At 54.8% G+C, this 17,435-nt stretch overlaps 1 protein-coding gene and 1 long non-coding RNA gene across 7 annotated transcripts in view; one reads left to right on the top strand and one right to left on the bottom strand.

Annotated features, from left to right (window-relative positions):
• Nucleotides 1-4,653: 4,653 nt before the first annotated feature.
• KLF13 (KLF transcription factor 13) overlaps nucleotides 4,654-17,435 on the bottom strand; it is a 40,321-nt gene continuing 27,539 nt past the window's right edge. For 3 of the 6 annotated variants that reach the window (XM_057720482.1, XM_057720484.1, XM_057720487.1), the window contains 2 exons: nucleotides 16,686-16,879; nucleotides 4,986-5,277 (listed from right to left, as the gene is read on the bottom strand). In XM_057720482.1, the coding sequence (XP_057576465.1) occupies nucleotides 5,128-5,277; nucleotides 16,686-16,879 (344 nt within the window). In that variant the 3' untranslated portion in view covers nucleotides 4,986-5,127. Of the gene's footprint in view, nucleotides 5,278-16,685; nucleotides 16,880-17,435 lie in introns of all 6 variants that reach the window. The other 3 variants (XM_057720483.1, XM_057720486.1, XM_057720488.1) reach the window with 2 other exon arrangements.
• LOC130844227 (uncharacterized) lies at nucleotides 5,184-9,946 on the top strand. The gene is made up of 3 exons (XR_009051217.1): nucleotides 5,184-5,302; nucleotides 5,787-5,885; nucleotides 9,619-9,946. It is a non-coding gene; the product is annotated as an uncharacterized LOC130844227 (long non-coding RNA).

Below are 17,435 nucleotides of genomic sequence, written 5' to 3' on the forward strand. Positions count from 1 at the left end.
GTGGACGCCTCCCACGGGGTGTCTGAGCCACACCGGGAGGTGGCCCCCTGCTCCATGGAGGGCAGGCTGGGGAGGGAGGGGTCTGGCCTGGAACAGGCGCCCCTGGGCTGAGAGGGAGAGACGGCCTTCACCCAGACCTGTGGCTGCCGGGCAGGCATTCAGCTTGGCTTCCACATGAGCCCCTTGTCACTAGGAAGAGCCCTGGGAGAAAGCTGCTTGTGCACAGACAGCCCACCCCCCCGCTGTGCATCCTGTGTCCCCCACAAGGAATGCGTGGTGTGTGGGGCTGGGGAAGCCACTTTCTCCCATCCTGTTCATCTTTAAATAAAAGTAGTAAGGTTTTAAAGCTGCATGAGAAGGGAGAGGGGCTGGGCGGTGTCGGGAACACACGGTGAGCCCAATACCTCAATGGGGGTCCGCAGAAACCAAGTGTGGCCCCAGGCTCATGCCTCCCACCAAATCTAACTCTTCTAACCAATGAGAGACAGAGTAGCAGGTGGGGGAAGGGCCTCTCCCTAAATGGTGTTCAGGCATTTATCAGTAGTAAGCTGGATTGTGCATCCGAATTCTGGTACAAAATTCTCTGGAATGTGTCTGGGACAAACCTTTGAAACTCAGCCTCAGAATCAGGAAAATCAGTTACAAGATCTGTTTTTTCCCAGGACGATCCTGAATTCAAAAAGTGTTAGCCCACACCCTTGATTTTAACTTTGGAAAATATAGTCACCAGAATCGCACATGGAATCTTTGGACAGAAAGATGTGGGTGACCTGCAAAGCATTTCTTACTGGCTGTAACGTGATCAATATATCAAGCCCTTCAAACTTTCCAGCACTGAGTCTTTGAGTGACTTTGTAAAAAGATTTAAAGAACAAAAACTTCAGTGATAGCTGTCAGAAGTGGAAAAAAAAAAAAATCAGGTAGCCTTGTAAACACAGCCGAAACCAGGAGTCGAGACGTGAGGGGACACTATTGCTCAAATCACGCTTCCCTGTTCAGTGGCCCTCCTGCTCACTGAGCTCAAGGAGTGAGTCCCTGGGGGGGTGCCCTGACCCTGGCAGCCACCTTAGCACCTGCTTCTGGCAAGAAAAGTGGCCAGTCTTCTGGAGACACTGGGCTGGGGGGGCAGGAGACTTGAATGGAGACCCCGCTTCTGCCGCACTTCATTTGGACCCCAGAAAACCACCAGCCCCATCTGCATGTCCCAACAAGTGGGCTGGGGACCACCCGTGGCCCAGCTGCCTGTCCCCACCTCTGAATCACCGTCCCTGGTCTGAGCTGTGACCAGGGCATGGGGAGGTCTGGGGACCCCAGTGCTGCTGAAGTCTGCACCTGGAGGCTGCACCCTGGCGAATCCTGCACCTGCCTGGATGCATGGCCTCAGAAAAAAGGGGGGGTCGTTGTCGTGCACTTCGCGTGCTGCGGGTGGGGTGAGGCAGGATGCAGGCAGGGCACCTCCAGGACCACATTCCCATCAAGGGCATCACTGCCCATTCCTACATAGCACCCAACAGGAGAGGACCCCAGAGCCCTTTGTGGAAGGGGCTGCATCTTTCCGGATGGCTGCTGGATAGGGTCAGCATACGGGGAGCTGACAACCCTAACACGGCTGACACGAAGAGGGCTTCCTTGTTTGGGATGTGGGCTAATCACCAGCCCCCTGGTTGAGTCCAGGGTCACTTGTAGGCCTTTTTGGAGGGAGACTCTCCCGTCACTCAGGAAACCTTCGTTCTAAGATCTCTGCCCCCTTGGCCTTTCAAGCACTGGAGTTGGCCACAAAATAAAGGTTTGAGTTTTCACTACTGTTTCTAGGAGTCCTGGGGTTCCTCAGTTACACTGAAACCAGCAAGCATGGCCATAAACCAGAGAAATGAAAGACCCTGAAACAGACCCAGGCCGAGAAGACATTCTACATCCTAGGAAAAAAATGCAGGCTGTTCAGAGGGGTCCCCCACACCGCCATGTAACCACTTTCCACGGGGGGCTGAGTGAGGGCGGCCTTCCAGAGACCCCCACCCTCTCTTCTTTCACTCACACTCCACATGTCATGATGATGAGATGCTAACGATTCATGGATTTTCCCCACCCTTCAAGTGAGATAAATTTTAGCCCCAGATGAGTCAGGTCGCCTGCTGGCTGAAGCCCCATGCCTAGGGCTCAGGGGTGCCTGCCGGGCGGAAGTTCCCTCCAGGTGCCCTAAGGCAGAAGAGCCAGGCCCACTACAGAAAGGACCGCACCCTGCCATTAGACGAGAACCACTTTGGAAACGAAGACACGCTCATCTGCCGAAAATAGCCAACGCCTGCATATTTCTGTTTTAAGGCAATGTTACCCTTCCATCTATCAGACGGAACAGCCCTGGGTCACTTAGAGGAAAAATTAAATTAAGTGCTCTCTTTGGAAACAGCAAACACCCACTTTCCCTCCCCCACCCCCCACCCCGCCTCTAAAACAAACCAGCTCTCCTTTTATTCCAAGATGACTGGGTTTAGAGTCCTTTTTCCCCTTCCTACGTGCAGAGAGTCGTGGGGTTGGAAACCCTCCTTCCTCTGCAATGCCGTGGGCAGGTCACAAGGAGACGCCTGGCCCCTCCAGGGCCTGGGGCTCCCTCTCCCTGCCTTCGGGGACCTGTGGGCAGCAAGCGCACCAAAGGACTTTGGAATAAAATTCCTGAACCTGGAATGTGAGTTCCTGAGACATGAAATGTATTCGGAGTGTGGCTTTCTCTGCCCCACACAGAAACAACTTTGGGAGGGACCTCTGAGGGCCCTGCCGGGCCTCACTTTGGAACCAGGCGTGAAGAGCTATTACCCCGGGGGCTCAGGGCTCTGCTCTGTCCAGGCATCCAGGACATCTTGTTCTCTCTCCTGGACCAAATGTGAGCAGGGCTGTCACGCAGCCCAAACAGAGCCAGGGTGGGGCCACCCCCACGCCATTCCCGCCTGGTCCCCACCCACAGCACAAGCAATGTCCCTGCCCAAGTCGGGACCCACCATGCTACTCGGAAGCCGCTATCACACTGCTGGCCGATCCCATCTGACACACAGCAGAGTTAGAAATGGGCACCCAGAGCACTGCAAACGGCAGACTGCCGGCCCCTGGTCGCTATGGACAGAGGGCACCCATCAGCTCTGGTGCTGCCCAGGAGCTGTGAGCACCAGCTGGGCCTGGGTCTCCAGGGTTCCTCTGTGCTGCACCCCTTGCCATGATCAGGTGGGGGGTGGGAGCAGGATGGACAACCAAGGCACTCTGGGCTCAGGGAAGCTCCTCTGCGGCCCTCTGAGGTGCCAAGGGTCATTCCTCTGCATCAAAATGAACAGAGGTCTCTGCAAGATACCCCAAGTCCTTCCCAAACCCACACCCCTGCCCCAACACACACACACACACACACACACACACACACACACACACACACACACTGTCCTGGGGACTTGTATTTACAGGCCCAACTCCCTGGAGGAAGGGAAGGGAGGTGTCTGGGCAGGTGATGGCTTCAGCTCTCCGCAAAGGAGCATGCTGGAGCCTGGCCTGACCCACCTGCCCGGGTCGGGGTTCTCTGCCTGCTCCCGTCAGCACAGGAAGACTGGCAGTGGGGCCCCTGTACCCTAGTGCCCCACAGGCTGGGGGTGGGCTGGGGCCTCCCAGGTAGGCGGAGAGAAGCAGGAGGGGAAGGAAGGAGTCCAGGGAACACAGAGCTCGCGGAGAAGCTGAAGGTTCGCTAATTCTGAGCTGGGGACACGGTGGGTCTGAAAAAAGCATTTCCCACAACTTCCGTCCGGTGCTCCCCAGAGAGGAAAGAGAATGCACGTTCTCCCACTGCATTTCCCATAACATCCGCCTCGCCACCCCACAAAGTTCCAAGTCACAATGTTCCGGTCTCTTGCTACGGAACAGTCTCTGCGAAGTGCCGAGTGCGGCCACAGCTGACCACACACACACAGAGCCTCTGGCTGGGTGGCCCCGCTTTACCCATCGGGTCAAACAAAGGCGTCTCGAGAGCAGGGCCAGTGAGAGAGAACATGGGAACTGGACACACCAGTGACACCTTTGGACACCCCTGTAGGAGGCCAGTCAGAGAACGTGGTGTAATAGCAGAAGGTCCTGGCGCCCTCTGCGGGGACACAGCGGTGGGCAGAGGCCCTGGCGTACATCAGAAGGTATAGCCTGCTGCCAAACCCGGGCTTGCATCTCTGCTTCCAGCACTCCGAGCGGGGCCTGGGCAGGGTCAAGGAGGCGAGGACCCCTGCAGGCTCCCCGGGAGTGTTCCCCTTGCCCACCACGGCTGAAGGCGTCCCTCTGAACCGTCTGCATTCTGAGCCCGCTGCTGCCGCCAGCTGGGACGAGGCTGAGGCTGGGCAGGGGGGCAGGAAGAGGGAGCCACGGGCCCCGCGTAGGGGTCTGCCCTGGAAGCACAAGGTCAGTGACCACGGCGCCAAACTGACCAACCGGCGCATCCTCCGCCGCGGAGCTCCACCCGCACTGCTCCGCCCCCACTGTGTGCCCGAACCTAAAAGGAAATTCCAGAGTGCAAATCTATGTACAGAGTAAGGCGGCAGCAAGAGGGTGTCCTCACTGACCTCATGGAACACGTCCATCCCTGAGAAAGGGGGGTTCAACACCGCTGAATCTCATCTTTGTGGGTATGTCTCTTGTGCAATTGTGGATGGTATTTTTTGGAATTTTTTTCCTTGTTTTTTTTTTTTTTACAAATTTACTTTGACACCTGAGGTGAAGAAAATTGTTTTTTTTGTTGTCGTTGACTTCATAAAGTTCTCTCTCTTCTTATTACAAAAGGAAAAGACACGGAATCACGGGAGAAAGTGAGAGCATCTGCTCATGGCTGTGGTAAGGAGGCGGGGCCACGAGGGCCCCGGGGGTGGGGGGTGGGGGTGGGGGTCCCGTGGGTGGGCGTGGCCTCCGGTAGGCCCGGCAAGGGTGGGCGTGGTTTGCCACGGGCCCTGCCCCACCCCACCCCACCCTTGGGCACTCAGGGCGAACTGGCCGGGCTGATGGTGGGGCTGCTGGCGTCCGAGCGGCTGTAGTCGCTGAGCGAGCCGGTCCGCGAGCCCCCGCCGCGCCGCTGCAGCATCCCCGGGTGGAAGTTGGCGTGGCGGCGCGCGTGCTTGGTCAGGTGGTCGCTGCGCATGAAGCGCTTGTCGCAGATGGGGCAGCTGAACTTCTTCTCGCCCGTGTGCGTGCGGTAGTGCCGAGCCAGCTCGTCGGAGCGCGCGAACTTCTTGTTGCAGTCCTGCCAGCTGCAGGCGAAGGGGCGCTCCCCTGTGGGCGACATGGCAGAAGGAGGGTCAGTCTCAGCGCATACCCCAAGCCTGCCCCTCCCTCCCTGAGCCCCTCCCTCGGTGCCAGGTCTCTGCCAGCCTCAGGGCACAGGCGTGGGTGCCAGCGCCCTCCCGTGCACATGGCGGATGGAAGCAGACATCTCCTGGGAGATGTACAGGCAGTAGTACCCTGTGCAGGGTCAGCTGTCCCTGGGCTCTAAGAAGGGGAGCTAGGAGGAGAGGGTGGAGGGGTCAGGGAGAGCACGCACGCCTGCAAGTTTGGCCACACGATCCGGGCCCCGCGGGAGCCCTACTCCAGAGCCCCAAAGCCCTGCAGGGCCTGGAGACAATTCGCCAGTCGCCAGCGCCCAGCCACCATTCAGACTCTCTACAGTCATCTGTAACAGGAACTCATCTGTAACAGGAACTCATTTGTAACAGGAACGGGTTAGGGCATACAATTTCCAGGGCCTGAGAGTCTATGACTGAGCTGTCTGTTTACTGCAGCAGGACCCAACTAGAGTCTGCTGCTCCTCCTCTCCCAGAAGTTCCAACGTGGCCAACAGGCATCAGAGGAGGAGACTTCTGGTTGACACCCAGGAGAGGGAGGTAAGGAAGCCTGGCCACAGTCAGGACCTCGCCCCTCCCTCCCACCCAATGCTCAGAGCAAGGGGCAGGCCAGCCTTTACCCAGGCAAACTCTGAACCACACTAAAAAAGACATCAATTGCACAGGGAGAACCAGTAGGGGGTTCTAGCACCTCAGAATGCAGCCCTCTGGCACTGGGGGGTGGCTACACAGTCCCCTTTCCTGCCCCATTTCTCCCCCTCACTCCCCAATTCTGGCCCTGAAGTTGAGAGCTGGTCCTTGAAGCTGGTCCACCAGTGCCCAGCAGAAGAAATCTACACTACCCACTCCAAATGAGCCCATCAACCATAAATATAAACAGACACCCAAAGATGGCCAGACAGCCAAGGAAAACCAGTGGCATGAAAAGGAAAGGCCAAGAGCAACAAAACCACTGACTCCAGAGGAAAAAAGAGTGAAGCCAGGAAACAGAAGAGAATATTAACCTAAAAATTCTAATTAGCATTCACGAAGAAATTTCACACAAAATTTTATGCATAAAGCAAACAGGATACCATAAAAAGGAAGTTCAGAGAACAAAAAATAGTGTTTAGAAATTGAGAGTATTGTTGCCCAAACAAAAATTCCACAGAAAAGCTGGAAACATACTCAAGGATATATCCCAGAAAAGGAGAACAAAAAAACAGCTCTAGAAAATATGTGAATGTTACAGTATTCTTTGTCTCCTAGTAATGCTGAAGCAGAGAGCTGTGTGTGGCTCTATGTGCTTTCCTTACTGATTTTCTGTTTTGGGTGTGGGATAGGGAGTTTCAAAATCAAGCAGGAGAGCAAACCATCACTTCCATCTGATTGTTACAAACAGTAGGAGCTAGAAGTTCAGAGTCACAGGTTATCAATCCTGTGGGTGCAACATCTTACAGAAGACACGGCGTAAAAGAACAGAAAAAGATGGAGGAGAGGAAATTACCAAAGAAACAACAGAACAGCATCTGTCAGAGTAAAAGAAGGAGCAGGAAACTGACATGGGAAGGGTCAGCACAGAGGTGGGCAGGGGAGTGAGTAAAGGCTCCTGCTGTGAGAACATCTCAGTATCAGAACACTAGGTAGAAAGAGGAGATCCCAAAACATACTGGAGAGAAAGGGCAGAAGCAGGTCGTCTGAGAGGGAACCAGGCTGAGATACACACCAGACTTCTCCTAAGTCATGCTAGATGCTAGATAACAGAGCAACAGAGCCTCCGAAGTTTACCTTGTACACTCTAGCAAAAATAAGAAAAAACTGAGAAGCCAGGGAAGTTATGAAGGGTCATCCCAGGACAAGAGTGAGGGAGAGACTTGGTAGGCCACTGGAGCTGTGGGCCAGGACTCACAGAGGGAAGGTTACAATAAAAAAGGGAGTTCCGGCATTTACCTGGTGGCACAGTGGTTAAGAATCTGCCTGCCAATGCAGGCAACATGGGTTCGAGCCCTGGTCCAGGAAGATCCCACATGCCGTGGAGCGACTAAGCCTGTGCACCACAACTACTGAGCCTGCGCTCTAGAGCCCACGAGCCACAACTACTGAAGCCCGAGTGCTTAGAGCCTGTGCTTCACAACAAGAGAAATCACCGCAATGAGAAGCCTGCGTCCCACAATGAAGAGTAGCTCCTGCTTGGTGCAACTAGAGAAAGCCTGCGTGCAGCAATGGAGACCCAATGCAGCCAAAAAAAAAAAAAAAAAAAAGGGAATTCCATGCACCAGAGAATATGATCAAGAGGCTGAATACATTTCAGGACACAGGGAAGGCACATACTATTCTTTCTTTAAAAGAAAAAAAGAAAGGCAATTAGAAACTCCAGGAAAAATAGAAGACATGCAAGAAAACTGTCTAAATTAGAAGCAAACTAAAATGCCACAAGATTATGAGCAATGAGGGAAGAGCTCTGAGCTAAGCACTGTTTTAGGGGCTTTTTGTGTGTTATTTATCCTTCACAACAATCCCATGAGGTGGCAGAAGGGACTGTGGTTCCCAACACGGGCCTTGGCATACGGAAGCAATCTTCACACAGTCATAGTCATATGAACCCTAGCACTACTTGTCAGTGGTTAGAATCAATCTTATACACAAAGCCCATATGAGTGACTCATGGCCCCAGAAGAGATTTAAGGGAAAGGTAGGAATACACACATGTGCAGTCAAAGGAAGTATCTAAGTGATATTAAAGTTATAAGAATAATCCACAAAAGAATTAAAAATAATAATATAATCATCAATTTAGGAGGTAGGGGGTAGGAATGAGGTAATTCCTTAAATTTCAGGGTAGGGAAATAAGGGATGGCATCTAAAGTTGATAAAATGAGAAACAGTAATAAAATCACACAGTTTTTTTTAATGGAAGTAACTACCAAGACAACTAAAATCAGAGCAGTATTGGTGTCTAGAGAATAAGGCTGAATTGGGAAGAGGATTTTTTTGCTGTTTCAAACTCTTTTGTGTTATGTATCTTTTAAAAAAATCATATGCATTTATATCTTTGATAACAATAAAAAGGAATGTTAGAAAAATAATTCTTTATCTAGCCCAACATTTCCCAAACCGTATTTAAAAGAAAGTTAGAATTAAAAAAAAAATCGGTTTCTGGGTGGAAATCAATAAAAGTTTGAGAAATACTGCACACTAATCCCACCCTAGGAGATTCACAGTGCGCTGTTGTCATTAAGTGCTTGGAAAGGTCCAGCACTTAATGACAGTGCTGTCCTTTCATGTGACTGGTGCTACACTCAAGACTTTGGTGCAGGTCCAACAGAAGAGGCTTAGCCTCTCTCTCTGTGTACTGATGTGTAGCCTCAGACAAGTGTCTCACTGCCCACAGGGGGTTAAACAGTGTCCCCACCAAAGATACATCCATGGCCTGATCCCTGGAACCTGTCAAAGTGACCTAATTTGGGAAAAAGGTCTTTGCAGATACAATTAAGGTACAGACCATGAGATGAGATCACAAACATTAGAAGAGAAGGGAAAGGACTCCAGGGAGTGATGTACCCGTAAGCCAAGGGACTCGGTGTCTGGGGCAGCCACCAGACACTGGGAGAGAGAACTAACACTGCCAACACCTTGACTTCAGACTTCTGCCCTCTGCAACAGTGAGAGAGTACACTTCTGTTGTTTTAAGCCACCCAGTTTGTGGTAACTGGTTACAACAGCCACAGGAAGTGAACACAGTGCCCGTCCTCATAGTGGGGTCTACAATGGTGATTCTACAGGATTGCACACAACCAGCTCTTGGCACTGTGTCTGGGACATGCCCAGTGCTTACTCCTGAGATGCTACTGTTGCTCTTATCTGTTATTCTTGTCAACTAGGTCTTCTCTGATTTGGGCCTGCCGGGAGGGGCACAGAACCAACCCAGAGTCACACTCAGCCTTGCTTCCTAATAAGCCCTGGGTCCTCACTGGGAGCTTGTCCTTTTCAGGGTCCTTCTGCTTATAACCCAGGGAGGCCCATTAGGTGGATATAATTAGAGATGGGTTGCATGATCCCAGGGCAGCAGTGGGGGCAGCATCCAACAGGATGGGATGCTGGTGCCAGGCAGCCTGGTGGCAGAAGGTGGGGAAAGCCCAGTATCGATACTCGGTGGGCATGCAGCCCTCAGCTTACCAGGGCATCAGAAGCATGACACATTTATGGAGCACAAACTCAGTGCCTGGCCCTGGGGACGTGGGTGTGATGCTGACAGACAGGGTTCTCCCTTGTTCACCCTCTATTCTTCTGTTAGCCCGTTCCAGGCAGCCAATAAGCCAGTCCATGGACAGACGGCTAAACCATTCATAAGTTATGATTCATGCTGGTGAGGAGCAGCAGGGGGTCTGCTCAGCTGGCCTCTGAGTGGTGACATTCAAGCGGCACCCAGGAGACTGACCAGGAGCAGCTGGAGAACTGTGAACAGGTGGGGCAAAAGCAGCCGGGACAGGGGCCTGGAGAACAGAGCTCTCCACCGCAGCACTGCTCACTCTTTAAGTGAGGAACCCAAGGAGCTTTTGTTCACCTGGGTTATGTCCACTGACATTTACTGTAGAAATTAAAACAAAAACATTTAAACTCAAGCACACATTCCAGTAGCTGTCAGAAGGATGATGTCATCACACATCATGCAGTCTCTGAACATTCCATTGTATTCTTTTGAGAGAATAAAGGACAAATAGCGTTACTGTTATGAAAATAGTTCTGACCTTAGGACACCCTGGAAGGGTCTCGAGTACCTGCAGGTGTTTCTGGGCCTCACTTTGAAAACTGCCCCCCATCCAGAGGTTGGCCCTAGGTGCACTTGGCTGAGCTGAGTTGGGGGGGGGGGGGCGGGGGAGGGGTGCACCCAGAGTGGGGGGGGGGGGGCCCAGCAGCTCCAGGCCCGGCAGGGAGTCCACCCATGCACCAAACAAATGCGAGGAGAAACCAGGCTCAAATTTCCGCACCTGCCTCCTCCTGGGCTGTGACCTGGAGGCAGAAGCGGTACCGCAGGGCTGCCACCGGAGGGCGCTCGGTCCAGGGCAGAAGGGATCCTGGCCCTCCCTGGAAGGGAGACCCATCCCAGACCCCAGACCCATGACGGGAGCCCAGGCCTCCTGCAGCCTCCCTGGAGCCTAAGCCTGGGGTGTGGGCACTTCAGGTCGCTCTGCGCTCCACCCCCCCACCCCCCACCCCCCGCTTCAGAAGCCAGGAGGGCTGCAGGTCTGTGGATGGAGGGGGCCGTGGGACAGGATGGCGAAGAGGGCCTTATGAGGGGAGGGGGAGGGGGGTTGGATGCGCAGGGAGGAGGGAAACTGGGGGAGGGCCAGGGTCACTGTGGGAGGACCTGGGGACCCGGAGGCTGGGGGAGGGGCCCTCCATGCTGGAGGGGTGGGTACCCGCCAGTGGGTGCTGGGCTCCAAGCAGCCAGGACTGAGGGGCGGGGGTCATGGTGGGGGCAGGTTGAGGAACCGCTGGTGCTGGTCCTTGGGGACGCAGTGTGGGGAGGAGTTGGGAGGCCGGGCCTGGGGCTGTGCAGCGGTGGGGGGCGACAGTCGGGGCCGGGGCCCGCAGGGAGCGGGTCATGGGGGCGGGGCGGGGGCGCGCAGGGCGGGGGTTACACAAATGTTCCCTGGCGCCCTGCAAGGCAGCCGAGAACGGTTGCCTCATCTTATCAGGGAACAGGGCGTCCCACACTCTTGCCCAAGCCGCAGGCCTGGGCGGGGACAGCGTGTTCTCTTCGAGAAGCCACAAGAGGCCGGGCGGGAGCTCAGGGCTCTCCTCGAGGAGCCTCCGCCCCTGGGCCCCTCCCGCAGACCCACCCCCTGCAGGTGCAGCCAGGCTCACCAGTGCGCATGCTCCGGCCGAGACTGGTCCTGAGACCGCCTCGGCTCGCCCTCCTTCAAGGGCACGCTCGCCCGTGACCTCCCCCACCCCATCCAGCCTCTGCCAACCTGCTAGCCAACGTAGGGCGAAGGGAGGTGCTGGCTACAACAGAACCTACAAAAAAGACCATCGTGGTTCTTTTCTGTGAGCCTCTGGTGGGCAGTCGGGGGTGGGGGGGGCGGGGCGGGTGTGCTTTGAGCCAGGACCAGAGCAGGGTCGGCTGACCAGGGCCTCTTCTGGGCAGCCTCCACCAGCCCGGGCTCCAGGAAACCTGGCTGAGCGTCCCCCCGTGGAAGGGAAAACGGAGGAGAGGCATCTCTGACCAGGGGCCCCCGAGACAGAAAAACAGATGGTGCAGGGTTGCCCAGGCCCGCAAGAGCAGACCTCCGTGTGCACCTGTGCGGGTGTGTGTCTGGGGGGTGACGGTGAAGGGCAGGGCTGGTCCAGAGAGTCAGAGGGAGGCACCGGGAGAGGCCTCCACAGAGAAACAGCTGCTCCCAGGCTCCCAGGCCCCAGGCCCCAGCTATCTGCTGCCCGCCAGTGGCCTGTCGTTCATCAGCAGATAGCTCCCATCTGTGGTTGCCAGCGTGGGGCTGCTTCCCGCTCCCAAACTCCAAACGGCCACGTTCTTCACGCCTGGGAGGCCCGCTCGCCCTCCCATTCTGGGGCATCTCGGCAGATGGCTGACCACAGGTGCCGATCAACTGCCAGCCTCCAAGGAAAGCCAAGCCCTGCAGCCTCTGGGTCAGCAGAAAGGCCTGTCCTCTAAGGGGGAAGCCGACTTTCCTATTTTCTCTAGGAGGCCATCCGGTGACTCTACCGGCGGTTTACAGACCCACATGGAGCTGACACACGGATGTCCCGTCTCCTGGGAAGTCCAGGCTGGAAGCTCTTTCCCACCATTGTACAGGTGAGGAAGGTGAGGCCCAGGAGATAGAGCTGCCACTCAGTGGGGTCCCCCTCACCCTAGGACTCAGCAGGCAGCAGAAGAGGCAGTTTCAGCATGGAAGCAGCCCCTGCAGGGGTCAGCACCTGCCCCTCCCCTACTCCTGCGCTCTTACTCATTCATCATGGCTGCATCTCACAGTAACTGAGGGTTAAGTGGGAGAACACACACGTGCTCAGAGAAGATACACTGTTATCACTGGTGGGGCTCCTGGGAGCCTCCCCAGTCAGTCTCTGCTGAAACTGCCTGGCCCTGGCCCTGGCCCTGGCCCTGGCCCTGGCCCTGCCCCAGGTGCTCTCCTCCAGCGCTGCTGTGGTGCACACGTGTGGCTCATCACACGCTCCCGTGCACTCTCGCACATGCCAGGGCTGGCAGGACATGAAGGGAGGCGGCACCTGGCCGGAGAGTGCTACACACAGCCTGGGGGTGAGCGTTAAACAAGAAAATCCGCCTTCTGCAGACGCGTGTTTCTCCACATTTGTACAATGGATGCAGGTGTATTTTGAAAGTAGGCATTTTTGGTTGTTGCTTTGCCTTGCTTTTGCTTTGGAATAGGATAACTTGATCCTAAAATTCATACAGAGAAATACACAAATAGAAATAGCTAGAAAAACTGAAAAAGAAGAATGAGGTGGGGAGACTGGACCACCAGATTCCAGCATGCCATTGCACAAGCTGCTGACCAGCAGTGGAGCACAGTGGAAATACCTGGACCAGATTTGAAGACCGTTGGAACTGTGTAGCAGAAAATGACATCTAAGGCAGGGTAGAGGGACAGGGCCCAAAAATGTCTTAAGACAACTGGGTAACAACCAGTCCATGCTTCACACCTTAAACCAGGATAAATTCTGAATGGGTCAAAGATTTAAATGGGAAAAGAGAAACCACAGATGTTCTCAGGAAAAACATGAGAACATTCCTTTAAAATGCTAGGATAGAAGTTCTTTCTATGAATCAAAATCTAGAAGCCATAAGTGAAAAGACTGATAAATTTGACTACAAAAGTATAAAATATATCTCCACAGACAAAGTCACAGGAAAGGCAAAAAGCAAATAACAAACTGAGAAAGATATATCTGCAGCTCTTGTTACAAAGGGCTAATCTCTAATATAGGAAGAGTTCACAGAAATTAAAAGGAAAATATACGATAGAAAAATGGGCAATGGCTCTGACAGTTCATAAACAGGAGGTACAATGACTGGAACATCTGAAAAGATGCTCAACATCATCCATCAGGAGACAAATACAAACGAAACCCCACAGACACCCTACTTTTACCTATCAGGGTGCTGAGATGGTGGGAACGGGCACTCCCACACTTTGCTGATGGAGTACAAACTGCCACAAGCTCTACGGAGGGCGACTTGGCAGTAACTATCCAAATGACAAACGTGTATATCCTTTGAACTCACAACTCAACCTGGGGAAGCTATCCTCCTACAGACACATCTGCACACCTACAAGATGGGTTGTGTGCCGGTTACTCAGTGCAGCAAAAGCCTCAAAACAACTCATGCCCGTCCAGGGCCCGTTACATAAATTTAACAGATACTCATATGACAGAATCATATGAAGAAAGAGCGGAAGGGGTTCTAAACTGAGATGGAGAGGTCTCCGAGGAACAGCATTGAGGTGAGAAAAGCAAGGTCCTGAGCAGAACGCGAGGTCAGGAGGCTGAGTATGTCATGCACCCGCGTGTGTGTCTGCCTGTGTCTTCAGAGATGCTCTGGGTGGGCACCTGAGGACCAGGAGCAGAGGTTGGTGGGGGCAGAGAGCTGGGCGCACGGAGGGCAAGGAAGACTCAGAGAACTTTCCTTGGAAAACAATTGAAAACCGAAGATTTTGAAAAATGCAGTGTATTTACCTGTTCAAAAAATTAAAAACAGAAATCTGTAGCAAACTAGGAAATAGTAGCCACAAATAACACAGATTGAAAGACGGGTGTTAAATGAACGCTCCCATTCCTGGCCAGGCCGTTTCCACAGCACATTCCAAATCCCACTGCCAGAGATACCAGCCCAAGGGCTCCCCTTAGAACCTGGCAGGGGGTGGGCCTGAGAGCACGAGAAACTCAGAAACAGCAATTAGGTCCAATCTACCTTTCTAGAAGGAGTTCCCAGGGCAGGACTCCAGGGCTCCAGAGCCCCTGGGTCACTGCAAACGGGTTGGCTGGAAGGCACTCCCTGATAAAGGGTTTGACAGACCCGGCCTGACTTAAAAGACAGCGGTGATGCATTCCAACAGCAGCAGACCCAGGGCTGTAATCCTGTGCTGGAAGCTCCCCAGGCTCCTGTCATAAAAGTCACTCTGTCCACCCTCCCATGACTGACTGACCGTTTGGAGTCAGCCTGGGTGAACAGGGCCGGTGCCGGCTGCCACCCTTCCTCCCCTCGTAACCCAGGCGAGTTCACCCCGCTGTCAGGACGCAGACCCCAAGTTCAAGGCAGGAGAATCAATGTCCTCTGCCGGGACTCGGTGAAGAGGTGGGAACTGGGCGTCCTGTGCAGGCTTCTGGGAAAGGGTTTCCTCTCGGATCAAACAAGACAGGAGGCGAGGCGGGGGAGTGGCCACAGCACGGAAGAGCTCCTGGGGCTGTTCGGGACTGGGACGCTGGGGGTGGCACCGTCACCAGCAGCCACACACAGAGGTCTGTTAGAGACTCACAGAGGAGCCAGACTGCTTCTCAACACAGGTAGGCCCTCAGCCAACCTGGGGCCCCCACACCACCCCAGCCCCAAAGAAGCCAACTCTTCAAGGTCAGCCGGAGCCCCTGGGAGAGGGCCTGGCCCGCTGGGGCACGCGATCCCCTTCCTGTGCCGGCCGGCTTGTGCGCAGTGGCTCCCTGCTCTCAGCTGGCTCTCTGCAGGGCCTGTGCAACCACTCTGGCCCCACTTCCTCTTCCCGTGTCCCCCTCCCCCAGCCCTCAGCTCCTCCCCTCTGTGCCTCCTGGGTGGGCCTCGCCAGCAGGGACCCGGCCCCCACAGCGCACACGCCTATACTCTTGAGGTGCGCTACTCGGGACCCACCCTGCGAGGCAGGCAGGGGTCAGAAACGGGGACGGAGGTCGAACGTCAGAAGGACCTCACCCAGCTCACGCAGCGGTGTGGCCGGCCCGTGTCCAGATCTCCTCCCTCCCCGCTGTGGACCAGGCTCGGCTGCGGCCAGATGCCCACGCGGATCTTGGCCACTAACGTCCCAGGTGAGAGCAGAAGAGGGACCCTGGAGGCCACGGCCTCACTGCCCAGACAGGGCCCGGAGGCCGGCACCTGCCCCACCAAGACCACCCTCCCCACACATGCCACGAGGCACCCCTCGGCTCCCCAGGGAAGGGTCAGCAGCCCCCCAGCCCAGGCAGGGGTGTCCCTGTCCACACCCAACATGTGCGAGGAGGCGGGCAGATCTCTTCCGAGAGCCTGGCCTGTCTGCAAGGGCTGAGTGCCGGGAGGCAGCACCCTCAAAACCAGAGCCTGGTGCTCTGCCTCCAGGCCCAGCATCTACACCTGGCCTGTTCCAGGTGCAGGAAGCAGGCCCTGCTTCCCTCAGGAAAAAAAGTCACGAGGCTCAAACAGAACAGAGCCAAGTGATGGACTTTTCGGAGTTGACTTCATAAAGCTAATAAGTCAGAATAAAAACGAGTAAGCCACTTCACTACAGTCCTAAAATGCCTTTGATTTTTCAGGGGCCTGATGCAAAAAAAAAAAAAAAAAAAGACTCAAACTCAGTCACTGACCTACTTTTGCTACAGCAGTCAAAGATGCAGAGGACCTACTCCAGACACCCAGAAAGGAGCCGAGGAAAGCTGCTGGGTCCCACCTTCAGCAGCCCAGGTCACGAGACCCACCAGTGCCCAGCTAGCCTCAGCCACTTGGAGCAGTTTATACCTGATTTGGTTTGCAGAGAGCAGACACTAGAGCAGTAGGCCGGAGGCCTTGCCCTGCAGCAAACCTGGGTGCTGTTCAGTGCATCCCAGGCCGCACACATGGAGGGGTAAGGACGCCCGCCGCCCCACCACCCAGCCCTCTCCCCACATGAAGAGATCTATGCTGCCCACTCTGACGGGGGCCTTCGAGATCAGGGGACAAAGGCTGGCCCCGCCCCCGTCACAGGCCTGGCCAGCGCCTGCCCTTCCCCCTCACACCCTGCCTGGCCCTCCACCCATCCCTATGCCCTCCTCCGGCCCAGCCTGGAGCAGGTCTCTAAGGGAGCTGACCCTGGGGACACAGGCCAGGAAGGAAAACAGAAGCCACTCTGCAATCCCCACCCCCTGCAGTGACCCCAGAAACCCTGGGCTGGAGCAACTCCTTCCTTTACAGCTTTCCAGGGGACTGATGCCAAGGGAGGGCCAGTGAAAGCTGCCTCCTTCCCCCAGGACCCCGAGATGGTGCTCCTTGGAGTCACCCCCAAAGTCACCAGAACCAGGTTTCATGTGCTGGGTGGGGCAGGTTAGCATGGTGCCAGCTGGCTGTCTCTGATGTTCTCACCAACCACAGACAGGGGGTCCACTTACATGCAGTTCCACTCCCACAGGCCAACCAGGAACAAAGACCACCAAGAGGCTAAGCCCTACTGTTCCGTGAACACGGGAGATGCACGTGCTGCAGAACTGTAACTGCGGGAAGGATGCACGGTTATCTTGGGTGATCTCGGGAAGACTGACGCACATCCCTTCTGCATTCCTATAGTTTGCAATTACACTGCTTTCTGCAGTCAGAAAGAATGCAATACAAGGGTGACATACTTGTCTATATGTATCTATATATGTATACAGACATTATGGACTTCTGTTACAAAATAACCGTCTCACCTAACTCCCCCCCACCGAGGGAGCAGTGCTCATTTACACACATGGGTGCACATGCCTGCAAAGGTCAAAAGCACCACATGCCAGGAATTTCAGAAAGGTGTTTTCTCTGCTTTTGCTAAGGGTTACAAAACACATTTGAAAATTTCCGTTTTTCCCAAGGTCCCTTTCAGATAGCAATAAAAAAATACTAATGGTTTCTGCCAGCAGGTGGCCAGCAGCCACTCCAGACAAGGGCTCTGGAGTCTGTCTCTGTGTCTCTGTATGTCTCTCTCTCTCTCTCTCTCTCACACACACACACACAAAATCGACTTACAACCCCGTGTTTTTCCTAAGGGGACATGCAGGGAGAGGTATATTTGGGGCCCACCCCAAAAGCTTCCAGATCCCGGACTGCTACACACAAGGGACCCACACAAGGGACCGTCTCCAGGTGATCAAATGCCATGAGCGACT

This window comes from Hippopotamus amphibius, chromosome 2 (genome assembly GCF_030028045.1).
Source record: "Hippopotamus amphibius kiboko isolate mHipAmp2 chromosome 2, mHipAmp2.hap2, whole genome shotgun sequence".
NCBI lineage: Eukaryota > Metazoa > Chordata > Mammalia > Artiodactyla > Hippopotamidae > Hippopotamus > Hippopotamus amphibius.